General features: G+C 49.6%; 2 protein-coding genes across 5 annotated transcripts in view; one reads left to right on the top strand and one right to left on the bottom strand.

The window, feature by feature from the left end:
* Window positions 1–933, top strand: part of Sergef (secretion regulating guanine nucleotide exchange factor) — a 212,929-nt gene extending 211,996 nt beyond the window's left edge. For all 4 annotated transcript variants that reach the window (XM_070032777.1, XM_070032775.1, XM_070032776.1 and 1 more), the window contains one exon: window positions 581–933. In XM_070032777.1, the coding sequence (XP_069888878.1) occupies window positions 581–909 (329 nt within the window). In that variant the 3' untranslated portion in view covers window positions 910–933. The remainder of the gene's footprint in view (window positions 1–580) is intronic.
* A 4,272-nt stretch (window positions 934–5,205) lies between these two features.
* Kcnc1 (potassium voltage-gated channel subfamily C member 1) overlaps window positions 5,206–13,595 on the bottom strand; it is a 41,705-nt gene continuing 33,315 nt past the window's right edge. The window contains exons 3-4 of the mRNA XM_070032784.1: window positions 8,280–8,468; window positions 5,206–6,308 (exon numbers count right to left, since the gene is read on the bottom strand). Of these exons, the coding sequence (XP_069888885.1) occupies window positions 6,244–6,308; window positions 8,280–8,468 (254 nt within the window). The 3' untranslated portion in view covers window positions 5,206–6,243. The remainder of the gene's footprint in view (window positions 6,309–8,279; window positions 8,469–13,595) is intronic.

The following is a 13,595-nucleotide window of genomic DNA, read 5'->3' on the forward strand; positions in this document are numbered from 1 at the left end:
TTCTCAGTTGTGATGAGGGAGAGGGAGAATGGTGCAAGTGAGACCAGCAATAATCAGAATCCAGGTCACAGGCCAGGGAAATGTTCTGTACGTGCCATGGGGAGTCATTGAAGGTTTTGAAGCAGGAAGGTGTCATTCACCATGGCCAAGGATCACCTTGTGCTCCAGCTAAGGTCTGAGGAAGTGTGGTATCAAAGGAAGATGGAGTGTTGTGGAAAAGATCTGAGAGATGGAGGTAGAGGTAGCAGGTCTTGGTGATGGGTTATATGGGAATAATAATGAGTAAAGGGCTAAAGAGAAAAGCCAGGTTTGAGGCATGAACAGTTATGGGTGGTGAGGATGGGAAGTATTGAAATGGAGAGGCAGCAGCATGGGGACAGTGACATGCCACCAAGGGTTGAGCTTCAATTTCGTCATGTATGTGCTGGGTTTGATGATTCCTGCACACTATTATTTAAGTCCACTTTTGCAAGCCTCCAAGTGTTGAGCTTTAGTGTCTTCATGTATGTGATAGGTTTATGATGATTCCTGCACCCTGTTGTCTAAGTCTACTTTTATATATCTTTTCTCTCTTTTACAGGTGGAGCATGTTACTCCTGGGGCTGGAATGAGCATGGCATGTGTGGTGATGGCAGTGAAGTCAATGTCTTAACTCCACAGCCTGTGCAGGTTCTGCCGTCAGCAGCAGGACTCCTTGTGGGCTGTGGGTCTGGCCACTCCCTGGCTCTCTGTCAGCTACCAGCACACAGTACACTGGGACAGGACTACAAAGTCACCCACGCTTCCCCAGATGCCACTAAGGACACCAACTCTCAGGAAGCTGTGGACAAAGAGGGCAGCTGCAAGGAAAGACAATCAGGATCTCCCCCCCAAAGCCAACCAGACAGGTCCAGAAATGGGGGGCTGTGACAGAGAACTTTTAATAAAGGACCTTTTCCCATCCAAAGTTTTGCCAGAGAATTGCTTTATTAGGGCATGGTGTTGGCTTGAAAAGGGTACAAAAAGCCCAAATGGTTGGGGTTTCTACAAACCAAATCACTAATAGGCTGCTTGCATAAGGTCCAGGCTCAAGGAAAAACAAAAACAAAAAACATTTTTCTATTCAGTGGATGTGAATGAGGGGCTAGATCTTCACCAAAGGAAAAAAAAAATGTGGAAAGCTAAGACTAGAGCAAAGAAGCCTTTTGCTTTCTGGGGGAAACAGAAAACCACTCCTAGCCCATGGTGGTTCTGGTCCGATAGCCTTTGACTCAGCAAGACAGAGAGCCCTAGGCCACTCAGAGCAGCCATGAATCTCTGGACCCATAGCTTATAGTTTCCTGTTTTAAGATACTGAGATGCTGAGCTTTGGAAAGGAAAATATTCTTGTCTTTAATGACTAGGCTCAAGGGAGAAGACTGTGGAGCTGAGAAGTGTGAGGGGGGGGGTGAGAATTAATTGGGGGAAATGGATAAGACTTCAGAAAGACACATCAGAGGAGATTCTAGCATAGACAAAAGAGTCTAGAACCAATGAAACTGTCAGATGATTTATGTCTTCTGGCAACCAGACAAGACTCTGGAGCTACTTGTACGACTATGATTGTTGAAGTCTATGATGGCTTGGCTCCAGTGGCTTTAGGAAATTGTATAATCCCAGGACTTCAAAGCTGAAGAACTCCTAATCACCACTAAACCGCTAGAGGTCTTGAGTCTTAGGGGTATCCTGCAAATTCTGTGGCTACCTTGTAGATTCTTAAGAAGGGAGGCCAAGTAGACAACTGCATTTCCCATCTCTACCTTCTTGAAGACAACTTTAGTCCTCTTGCTACTCAACACCTCTCCCAAGGCCTATTTGTGAGCATCAGAAAGAAGTGTCTCAGCACTTCTTCACGACCTAAAACAGGGTGAGGTCTCTTGGTATATCAACCCTAAGCCCTAGACCTGCAACCTAAAACTCTTAGAGCTCAGTCAGATCATTATTGGAGCAGGCATGATGCAGATGGTCTATATGTGGAAGAATGAGTGGATTTTGGCACTAGGAGTCCCTATAGACCATCCCATTACCTCAAGTTCCTCCATTTTACCCTTCTGTATAGAGTATAGACAGAAGGCCTTTATCCAGGTCACTTTACTAGCTGGTTTTGATAAGTGTCATATGATAAGTAAGAAGGTATTGATATTAACAAGTGTCTCCTGGAATTTTTTTTCTCCACCCCTTGATTGTTACTGGATATTCTCAGACTTTGCAGATGTCAAGTCCCCATTCCTAACAAAAATCAAGGGACGGGGCTTGGTCAGTTTGGGAACCCACTCACCAAGTGCCCAATATATAATATATATGAAGTTCCTCCCTGAGGGACTTCATTAGGTAGAGAGGTTGAATCAGTGGGCTCTCCTACCATAGTTCACACTTATCTTCTGTTTTATCCCGCTTACAAATGTTTGAGAGCCATGCTGTTAGTCTCTTAGCCACTGTCCAGTTCATGTCAGTACCATCCATCTCTCGGCTCATTAGAGACATAGGAACTAACTTGAGAAAATACCCAGTCATTAAAAAAATATTTTTCCTGATCAACTGAATTACCTTCATAATTCTCCTGGATAAGAAGGAAGAAAGGGAAGAGAGGCATGAGCTGTCTATGTGCCTTGGCCATCGAGTGATAGTTGAATGGCGAAAGTGAAAAAAACTGATGGAAAGTCTCCATATGTACAGCCTTCACTCTCCCTTCCTGATCGCAGGTATATCTTCCCTGGCATCTTTACCACCTTTGTCCTTGTGGACAGTGAGGTTCCTCTGATGATGAACTGGTAATGTAGGAATGATGGATCCCGGTGTGTGGCTCCAAATGAGGCCCTCCCACCGTGCCCACCGCATCTCCCACTTCTGAGTGAAGGTGGCTTAGTTGTCATTGTGAAGTTAAGTTAGCAATCAAAGTTACTGGAGCAGTGTGTCAGAGGGAGGGCGATTCAGATTAAAGGTGACTGGAGTATCCAGGGAGATGGGGGTGTGGAAGGAGGTTAGGGAGGCTGGTAGCCTCCTTGTCAGCCAGTTGAAGGGGATCTGGGTGGGAAACTTGAAACAAGATGTGAATTTTGCCCTTTCTGCCAAACCCATGGTATCATGAGGAGGAGGGCAGGAGACTAAATCCTGGGGCTTCTGAGATTTAGTACCAGCAAGTCTAGTCTTCCTGTTAATCCCACCTTTTAGCACCAGTCACAGGAACTCTCAGTTAGTAAGGGACAGCTTAGCCTGGTCTGGTTAACTAGACCACCTGGGTTAATATCCTGACTTCATCCTTCATTGGCTGTGTGGCACTGGGACACTTTACCTCTCTCATCTTATTCTCTTGCCTCTGAACTGGGCGCATTGAATTGTTGTGAGCTATCATTAGACAATGTTAGTAAGATGCCTCCCCACACACACACACACATAGTAGATGTTCAGTGTATATTTTTCTCCATTAATTACCCTGTCCCTGAGAACCCATATCCCAGGTGGCTTTGTGTTTTTTAGACTCTTCTTTTGCTGGTAGATCCTTGGTTTACATAAGGATTAGCCTTCCTGCAGTAGCCAAGGCAGTTTGGCTAGTGCATCCTTAAACTTATAAATGGTTATTACAACCTCTTTAGTCACTTAACCCCTATACAAAGGTTCCACCAACCCCATGCTCTTGCTCCTTGGACTTCACAGGGCAAATGTTTAAGCAGGGATGAAAACCTGATAGATAAAAATTCAGCACCCCCCTTAACCTCCCACCCATCCTTCAGGTCACTGACACAGGCCACTTTGGAACTGTTAAGGGATATGAAATTGGGGAAACTGATACCCACTTGTTCATTTTCTTGGGTAAATTGCTCCCCTTTATGAGCATCATTTATTCATCTGTAAAATGAACAGAGTTTAACAGGTACCTGAGGCTTGCTCATGCCTATCATCCTAGCTAATCAGGAAGCTAAGATCTAGGATCATAATTTGAAGCCAGCCTGGGCAGGAAAGTCCATGATACTCTTATCTCTAGTTAAGCACAAAAGCTGGAAGTGGAGCTGTGGCTCAAGTGGTAGAGCCCTAGAATTGAGCACAAAGGCTCAGGGACAACACCCAGGCCTGGAGGAAGGGAGGGAAGAAGAAAAACATGGCAAGGGAAGGGGTGACATTGTCCAAAAAAAATGTACTTTTTACCTGATTCATGTATCTGTAGCCCCTCTGTATATCACCTTTATAATAACAATGAAACATTTTAGTGCACAGAGGTTGACTTCCATGAGTTCTAAAGCCTCTTTCTACCTGAACATCTCTGGAGTCTCACTACCACCCTTTAACTTGAGTAATTCAAACAAATCAACATTCCCAGGAGAGGACACTACCAAAGTATCTCTGGGCTGAAGAAGGGTCTTCAGGGAGGTGCTCCTCAGACCTAGCCCTGCAAGAATACAGCTGGTTAGGAACTCAGACCTGACAGACCCCAGTCTCTGGTTCCATCAGATTCAACAGTGGCCCTAAGAGGGAGGTAGCCATGGTCTGCACAGGGTCTCTGAGTGCTCTGACATAATCACATTCAAGGGTTTATCAATAAGATATGATTCAGGGAGGAGTTTCCACTTTGGATGACCAGCCAGAGGATATGCTGGTCTTAAGACCAACACTTCACATACACCATGCTTTCTGAGAGCTTCTTCCTTCCCCCAAGCCCACTAACAGCATCTACAGCCCAGGATGCCACCTTACCCAACTGTCCATCAGGGGTCAACTTCCTTTTTAGGACCTGGCTTTCCTCCAGCAAGACTGCAGTATTAGTCATAGTCCAAGGCTTAGCCCAGCCCAGCTCAGCCCAGCCATAGTAGACCATAGGCCCCCAACACAATCTTGACACTGCCTGAAGGCAATAAAAACCCAAATCCATGCTTCATCTCAAAAGTCAGCCTTTTATTTCCAGGGCCAGGGCCCAGGGAGGGGAGGTTGTTGAGCTAAAGCATCGTTGCTCTCTTTCCAGGAAATGTTGTGAGCTGCAGCGAAAGCTTGAGATGTTGCATTTTTTTCAACTCAAGCATGTGTTTTTCAAAAATATCATCTCCCCCCCCAACTAATTTTAGAATCAGACCAAAGCCAAGCTACTGTCCTCTGTTTCTGTTGGGAAAATACTATATTTATTCGAGATGCAGCAGCATGTCTCTGCAAACCTCCAATTGCTTCAGGAAAACAAATCTGCTTTAGACTATACAGAAACCATGATACAAAATTTATTTCATGCTCGAATCGCTTTGCATAACATTGGGCATGCAGGGTTGTTGTTTTTTTTTAATACTCTGAAGAACTAAATCGCATACAATGCCAAGTTGTACCTTAATGAAGATGGAGGATGTTGCCCCTCCAATGGTCCTGAACTTTTGGTGCTCTACATCCTGGTTTTAAAATAACACTTGGAGAATCCATACGGTGTTGATTATTTACTATGAACAGTTGGTTATGAAAGTTGGTCACACTGGATCTACAAAACCGCTAAGATGAGAGAATCAACCTAAACTAACCGCTGTCAGGGATCTTGGGGAAATGTCCGCTGGGTCACAAGCATGCCAAACAGAGGGAAGAAGACAGCAGTGCGAGTTTCCACGATTCTATTTGGAGCAAAGTTCTTGGTTTCCACATGAGAGATGAACTATGGAGGTGAGGTCAATATGACCGATGACTGACCAGCTGCCCTTTTTAGAACTGTTACTCTTGATCTTGTATACAAAAAAAAAGAGAGGATGCAATCCATTCCCCATCCCTGTTTTTCCTCCCCGGCCCTCACTCCCAGAACCGTACAGGTTTCTAACGCACGCCATTACAGTTTGGCTCCAACAATGTGTGTAAAAGTAAAGAGCTCTGAAAGAAAATATAGGACTTTTTCTTTTCTTTTCTTGTTTCTTCTTTTTGTTAGTGTTGTTGTTTAGAGTAATCATACAGTTGCAGGGTGTTGGTGGGTTTGGTTTCTCTGGGTTTTCTGTTTAACTTCATGCAAGTCATGCTAAGGAACCCCTCCACCCCATTCCCCCAAATAAAATAAAACTTTAAAAAAAATGGAAAGAAGGAAAAGAAATCCTCTACGGTCAGTTACCATTTGGCCGTAGAAAAAGCTACGTCCGTCCTAGTACAATGCCTGGGCCACTCGGACTCGTCCGGCAAACCTGCGTGGCGTGAATTTACTCTGTCCGAGGGTGAGGAGGGGCTGCAGGTCCACCCAGATGCTTAATAGCCACCAGTGTCCTCGGCCAAGCCGCCTGGTCAAGTCACTCTCACAGCCTCTGTCGGCATATACTTAGCAATGACAGGGCTTTCTTTGCAAAGATCTGTATGTAAAGAATACAATTAACACTTGAGCTTCTCTTCTTGGCCTTCCCATCCCGATTGGTACTTAGTTTTTAAGGAAGGAGGAGGAAAGACAGAACAGCCGCATGCAGAGGCAGGCAGGTTCTTCTCCAGCTGGCTTGTTTCCCATGCAGTGAGCCAGCCTAGCAGCCTCGTTCTCTCCCTCCTGGGGGAACCAGTGGAGTCCCTACTGCTACTCTGCACATGAGCTCAAACACTTGAAGGCCTTCTGGCTTGAAATCAACCTGAGAAAAGCAAGTTCTTGTGGCTATCGAGACCCCATAAGAGCGGAGCTGGGTGGATGTGGGTGGGGCCTTCACCCTTGGCACCTCCCAAAGGCTCAGGCACCTAAACCCATGTGGGTTCAGAAATGAGTATCACCTGTGGATGGTGGTGGCTGCACAGGGCTCACTAGCCACTGCAGGGAGGCAGGGCTGCATGTGTCTGACGTCCCCTGGACCTCCGGAAGCACAGCAAGTCACTCTTCCTTTCTGCTCTTTTAGGCTGCACCAACTGATCCAACATCCAGACTGGGAACAGTCTTCCCCCTTACTCTTCCACCCCCATGGCCTCTGCTCTTACACATTCTAGAAATCCCACCTAGGACAAAGCCAGTTGCAAAGGAGCGCAACAGGCCCATCCATGGCAAGGATGGGGCCTTTTCCTGAGGCTGGCAGCCTTCTGCCATGCAGCACCATGCAGGGAGTGGCACACCCCACTGAGGTCCAGGAGGCCTTCCAGCAAGATAAAGAAGCAGGAACCAGCCGAAGGCACGTGGACATAACTAAGTACTGATGACCTAAGGACTTTCCTTCATCTCAAGAGTGGGCTGCCTTTCTGCTTCTAGGCCTACCCTTGATTTTGAGGTCTATTTTCTCCTTGTATCTGGATTAACCACTTCAAATCCTGGCGCAGTTGACAATGGCCACAGACAGTGTCAACTGTTGCTTTAAAAAACCCCAAAAACCAAAAAACCCTCCAACTACTGGTCTGACACAGCCATGGCTCTCCTCTCCGTCAACATGCATCTGTGTGAGCCTGTGCGGCACTCCAAGACATGCATGAGCTGGCCAGCCAGTCTAAGGCACTTAGAGAGGCTCCTTCAGCTTTCCAGGCCAAACCAGTGCCTAGAGACTTGGCTAAGTGTTCTAGGCCCCTCCCCAGCCCATGCTCAAGCTCCAATAAAAGCTATTCTTCAACAGGGTCAGCCTGAAGTTCTGATTGCAGCAAGGAGACCACTAGTCTCAACTTCTGCCAACCACAAGGGGGCGCTGACCATGTCAGAGCAGCGGCCATTGGGCACTGATGGAAGGGGCTGCACTAAGTCCAACTTCCCCATCTTCTCTTGGGAGATTCTCTGCCACTAGCATAACCTGACTGGCGCACATCTTACCTCTGCAAGGACGGTGACCCTATCCCTAAGCCCTGAAATGACTGCTCTCTCCATTCCTCCCACTGACCTTTGATTCCCTTTAAAAGATGTCTCTTCCGTAGCATGAATCCATACCTAAGAGTCTTGGCCAACCCGACTCGCCTTATTGCCCATCTCCTCCCCATGGGAGGAGAGAGAATTGCTATTTGGATCTCCCCTGCCCCTGCCAAAGTAGTCTAGGAGAGTCGAGGCTCCTCCTGCCTCCCTGGGTACTCCTGCCATCGTCATAGCCTATAGTCAGCCTGTGAAAGCCCTTTTCTATGACTTAGCTCAATTATCAGCCCACAGCTCTCATGGCCTCTGCTTCTCTCTGCCAGCCTGACATTCCACTTTGAGGGGAAAGGGACTCAGACCTCCAGGGACCATCCCTGGGCTCCTCCCTCTCTCCTTCTGTCCTCACCACCACCCTTCATGTGCCTGCCTGCCCCTCAGCGCCCCTCACCCACCGCCCTGCCCACCCATCTGCAGGAGCGCGAGGCAGACCCAGCCGATGCACAGAGCTGCAGCTTCCTCTACATACCCTTTCTCATTCCTCCACCAGGTGGGCACGCGTACTCCCCGGTTGATAAGAGGAAGCAGGGTCCGTATCTCTCGCGGGTGCCCGAGCGGGTAAAGGGCAGGCCCTCATCGGGAGTGAGGGCCTGGTCTATGTGGGGGCAGTCTTCGTTCGCCAGCGCGGCCTTCGCCACCTCCCCATTCAGTTTGGAATCTTCAAACATATAAGCAGAAGCTATTGAGACACTGAAAACTGTTTAGTGAGGGAGGAACAGGCCAGAGGTAGGGCATGTGGCACCGGGGCAGTCGGTGTTGGAGGGTGGCAAGGGGGTTAGGCCATTGAAGAGGGTGTGAGGCTGGGGAGAGGGGAGGAGCGGGCTCAGTCTATTCAGGCAGCCTGCAGGCTGCCTACAGGACAGGGATGGAAGGACTCCTGGGTTTGCTCAAAGTTTGCAAAAAGATGAATTGGTGATGGGTCCAGTATATGGTGCTGGGAGCCAGGTCCAGGGCCCAGAGCAGGGCTGATGAGACAGAATGATGTGGATGCGGTCATGGGGAGAGGGCCAGACACAGAGCTCAGGGAGAAGACAGACAGACACGCAGAAAGGTTCCAGTCCAGAGAGGTAGCCTTTCACACCTCTCTGCTACTGACTGGAGCCTGGATGCCTTCCAGTGACATCTAAGCAGTCACCCAGCCTCCCCCAGACCCACCCAGTCCCCATCTGATCTACTCTAGGCCATCTTGTTTGAACTCCAGCTAATCACTTGGTTCATGCTGCCCCTCCCCCACATCTGATCACTCAGCCTGCTCCCACCACGCCATACGGACTCAATCTGGTCATTCTGCTGCCTCAGCCCTGGTTGTACTTTCTATTGTGTCCCTACAGAGACCCAATCTGGCCCCTCTATAACTGTCTGTCCCCCATGTAGAGTAGGCCCAATTATTCCTTCTATTATGTCCTCACAGGGACCCAATCTCATCCCACTATAACTCTGTCCCTCACAGATTAGGCCTATCACACCTTCCATTCTGTCTCCACAAGAACCCAGGCTAGTCACTCTGATTCCCTATCTCCTGGTCACGCATTTTACTCTGTCCTCCTAGGGACCCAACCTGATTGGTCTGTCTCATTCTCCATACAGATTAAGCCTGACTAAACAATCGGTCCCCTGCAGACCCAATTTGAGCACTCCATTTGCTCCATCCCTAACTAGTCCACTCTGCTCCCCACATATATCAAGCAGTGTCCCCATGCTGCCCCAGTGGGTCCAGTCAGCTTGCATAGGCACAACAAGGATGTATGCATGAAGCTGTGATGGCAGGACAGGGACATAGGAAGGGCTCCCATTCCTGTCCCCTCTGCCAGTGTCCTGGCAAAGCAGAGCAAATGGATGTGTAGAAGACAATAGCAGCTTATGGCCTTGGGTAAGGAAAATTTAAACCTTGGCCTCTGTAGTACCCTGTGAAGGAATCTGAAAAGAAGTCTGGAGCAATCTTTGTGGGGAATGAAGTGTGGCCAGAGCAAGGAACCCTGTCTTTCCCAAATCCGGAAGATGAGCCATGGAGGCCTCGGGCTGGCAGAGATGGCTCTGACTGACCTTTGCCACGCCCCCCCCCACCTCTGTCATCCCCACACTCTCTGCCTTCAAAGCCAAATCTCCCTGGCCAAGATGGAGCCCACTCAAACACTGCTCCTGGAGTAGACACCTCAGGGGCAAGCCTTTTTCAGGAAGGAAACCCCCACATAGACAACCACGTTAGGGAAGGCTTTCTAGAAGATTGACAGGGGAAAGCTGGAGCCAATCTCCACTGGATCTGATACTTTCCCATGATCCTGTTCACATCATGTAACTACACGCAGGAGTGATCCTTTCCCAAATGCACACACTTAGCGCACATGTGGGTGGGATCTCCACCCGTGTACACATCATGTCACTACAAAGAGGCAGTCAGTCAAAAGAGAAATGGACCAATCAGGTTTATTCATAAAGCAAATCAAAAAAAATCCCATCATAATTTTGGAACTTAAAAAAAGTCTCTCATACAAGATGGCAAAGCATTTCACGTACAGTGTGTTTCTTGACAGATCCCAGGGGCTTCACTCTCCAATTGACTCTGAACCAGAAAGGCCAGTTACCAAGGAAACAAAGGAAGCTCTGACACCACGTGACTAGGGCTGGGGGCTGCCTAGCACAAGGGGCATGTCTGCGGGCACACATGTGCTCACAGAACATATGGGTCCTGTCTCACACTCTGGTTGGCCCCCCAAGGGTCTCTGGAAGGAAAGTACTGGGAGAGGGGAGGGAAATCGTTCGCAGGGGAAGAGGATGAGGGAGTGGAAAGTGAGTGCCAGAGTCCCTGCATAACTTTTCCTCCAGGAGGGAAACAGTGGCCATTCCCGGCAACACGTCCTCTGGCTGGAGAGTGAGGACTTTCTATCTCTTTCTTGGCTATCATCCTCTGTCATAGGAGATGTGCACAGCCTCAATCTTGTCCAGGGTAGGGATCTACTGCTCCCTCTGCCTCTGCTTCTGGAGGGATGGTGCAGCCTGAGAACCCCTCCTCTAGCTCTAAGTGTAGAGCCTTCCACTGGCTCTGTCCAGAAGCAGAGCCCCTTTTCCCTGGGGTTTCACATCCCACGACTGTGAAGGGCTCTGAGTGGAGAGGCAAGCTTTCTCTGCAGGGCCCAGGGGCAGGGAGTAGCCATCAGGGTACCCAGGAGCCTGCTTCTCTTAGCCTTGACCTTTGAGGTGAGGCTGTTGGTTTATCTGCCGTGGAGGATGCAAAAAACTGGACCATTCCTTGTCCTGAACTCCCACAGGGTGGCCAGAAGAAAGAAAGGAAAGAAAGAAAACAACAAGAAAGGGACAACTGTCTAAACCCAAGCTCACCCAAGGCTCCCCATCCACCTGCTGCTTTCAGAGGGCTGGCATCCTGCCTCCTGCCTCGGCCCCCCACTAGACCCACAGGCCTGCAGTGATGAAATGGCAGCATGGGCAGCGTCTCAGAGATGGTTTCCAGGCTTTGAAATGAGCTGAGATGAGCATCCGTGAGAGGGTCATTTTTTTTTAAACTTTGGAGCAAGGAGAACCTGCTTGGCCAAGCCCTCAGCCAGCAGGCTGGCTTTTCTGCCTGTTTCCAGGCACCGCCGCTGCCGTACTTACTGTTCACACCAGCAATGGGCACCAGGGGGCACACACAAGACTGGGGTGGGATGGGAGTGGCTGGGCACTGCCCAGCCGGGGACTCGGGTGGGGGGGTGAGAGGACACATCCCAGGATAGATGGGGATAGTCTGTGAGAGACACAATCACGAAAACCAATACGGTCATGCAACAACACGAGGAGAGAGAAATATGATTAGTGGAGAGAGAGAAAAAGAATGTGAACAACACAAGGAACACCCACCCATGCCCAGCCCGGAGTCAGGCCATTTCTCCACCACGTCCCCCTTAGCCAGCAGAGGGCAACAAGGACCCCACTCAGGGTCCAAGCCACCAACCCTGCAGCGGTACCCATGCAAGTCTCTTCAGCCCCACACCCTGCCCTGTCAGCTCTGCCCCCAATCCCATCATCCTCCCTGCCCCTGGACTAGCACCATTCCCTGGGCAGCACCTTGTAGCCCAGGAGGGGAAGGGATAGAGGAGTGGCTCCCAGGGGCTCAGACTGGAATATCTCTGGACCTTGCTACTTCCCTGAATACCCATGGGCAGGAACCTAGTCACCATCCCTCTTTCCATGTCCCACTGCTCAACTACAATGGGATCCTATATCCCTGGAGGCTGTACCACAAAGGACTGACCCACACCCCAGGAGCAGAGATGGACAAGACACATGTGAATGGACATGGCAGGACAGAGGGAGCACTCTGAGTGCCCAGAATAGATGGAGGGGACCCTGACTATAGATGTGAGAGGACCCTCCAGAAGGGGGTACCTTGTCCTCAGCCATTGCACTAGTCAGTTCCAGGATATGTCTTCTGGCCACTATGAGGCCCTACATCCAAGTGAGACCTTCAACAGCCTCTCACAACAAGACCCTCCAGCACTGAAGCCATGCAGCCATAGCCCAGGGGACAAGGCCCACGAGGAGATCACACCATCCGTGGGACAGACACACAGACTATGTTTTGAAGAATGACCAAGAGGTGGAGGTGAGGGAAAGGAGCTGCTGGCTCAGCTGGGAGGCCTTGTTTCAGCTCAGGGCCTGTCCTACGTGTGGCTGGAGGTGGGATACCTACAAGGCCCAGCCCAGCCCCTAACCTAGGTTGGTTGTTTGTTTTTTTTTAGAAGTAAAACTGGAGAAATCCCATACTTGGGGAGCTGCATTGGCTTCTCTGGGGGAAAGGCCTTGGAGACTGCATCTTACCTCCCACAATCCCTGCAGCATCTGCTCTCTACTCATCACCATATTTGCCTTCCTGGCCTCTAGCTTCTCTCTCACAAACTCATCTCTACTCCTCATCCATCCATATACACAGCTATAGGCAGAAGAGGAGGCAAATGGGAATGGAGTCTGGAATTCAGGATGGCAGGGAACAACTCCTAAGAATCTCACTCCCTTTTCGTGGTGGATAATTCTGGTGTTGGGCACCAACTTTTGGAAGGAGGGATGGTCTGGTAAGAGAAGAGGCTCAGGGTAAGACTGGGGTTTAACAGCCAAGGAGGGTGGTCCGAACATCTGAACAGCACCAACATCAACAAGGAATGGGGAACAGAACAAGGAGGACAAGAGGGAGGCGGAGGGTAGGAAGGTCTAGGCTCTAGAGGGCAAGCTTGGATGGGCACCAAGTATCTACTTAGGCATAAGACCTTCCAAAGTCAGAGCTCCCTAGATATCTGAAACCTAGAGCCGGGGCAAGTAGCTGCCAGGGGCAAGTATATCAAGGCTGGGGGCAGGCCAAGGAGCCCAGAGGATCGCACAGGAAAACATGGGCTTTGCAAGTCTTCTGAAGCATAGAAAGAAGGCTGTGTTCATGTGCATGTGTGAAAACCCATCCACACGCCTGTGCTAGGGGTGGAGGGGGTGAGAGGGAGATGGAGAATATTGTCACTATCTGGGCACACAAAGGAATCTATTCTGTCTAGACGAAACTGAGGATCGCTGATGGGTTAAGTCTGGGGCTCCATGCTTGGGGCACCAATCCTAAAAGACACAGTGTTGGAGAAGTTACATTGGAAAGGCCGAGTAGTACAGGGCCATGCCCCTCATGCTGAGCACTTCCTGCTAGGGTCCACAGTGTAGTTGCAGGATTGGGGGTGGGGGGTGGGGGAGGGAGGCAGGGCGGTGATAGCCCAGGCCAGAGCCTAAGAATTGTCCATGACTTGACTGGGGACTCCTG

Source organism: Dipodomys merriami, unplaced genomic scaffold (genome assembly GCF_024711535.1).
Source record: "Dipodomys merriami isolate MVZ:Mamm:240054 unplaced genomic scaffold, mDipMer1.0.p SCAF_21, whole genome shotgun sequence".
NCBI classification, from domain to species: domain Eukaryota; kingdom Metazoa; phylum Chordata; class Mammalia; order Rodentia; family Heteromyidae; genus Dipodomys; species Dipodomys merriami.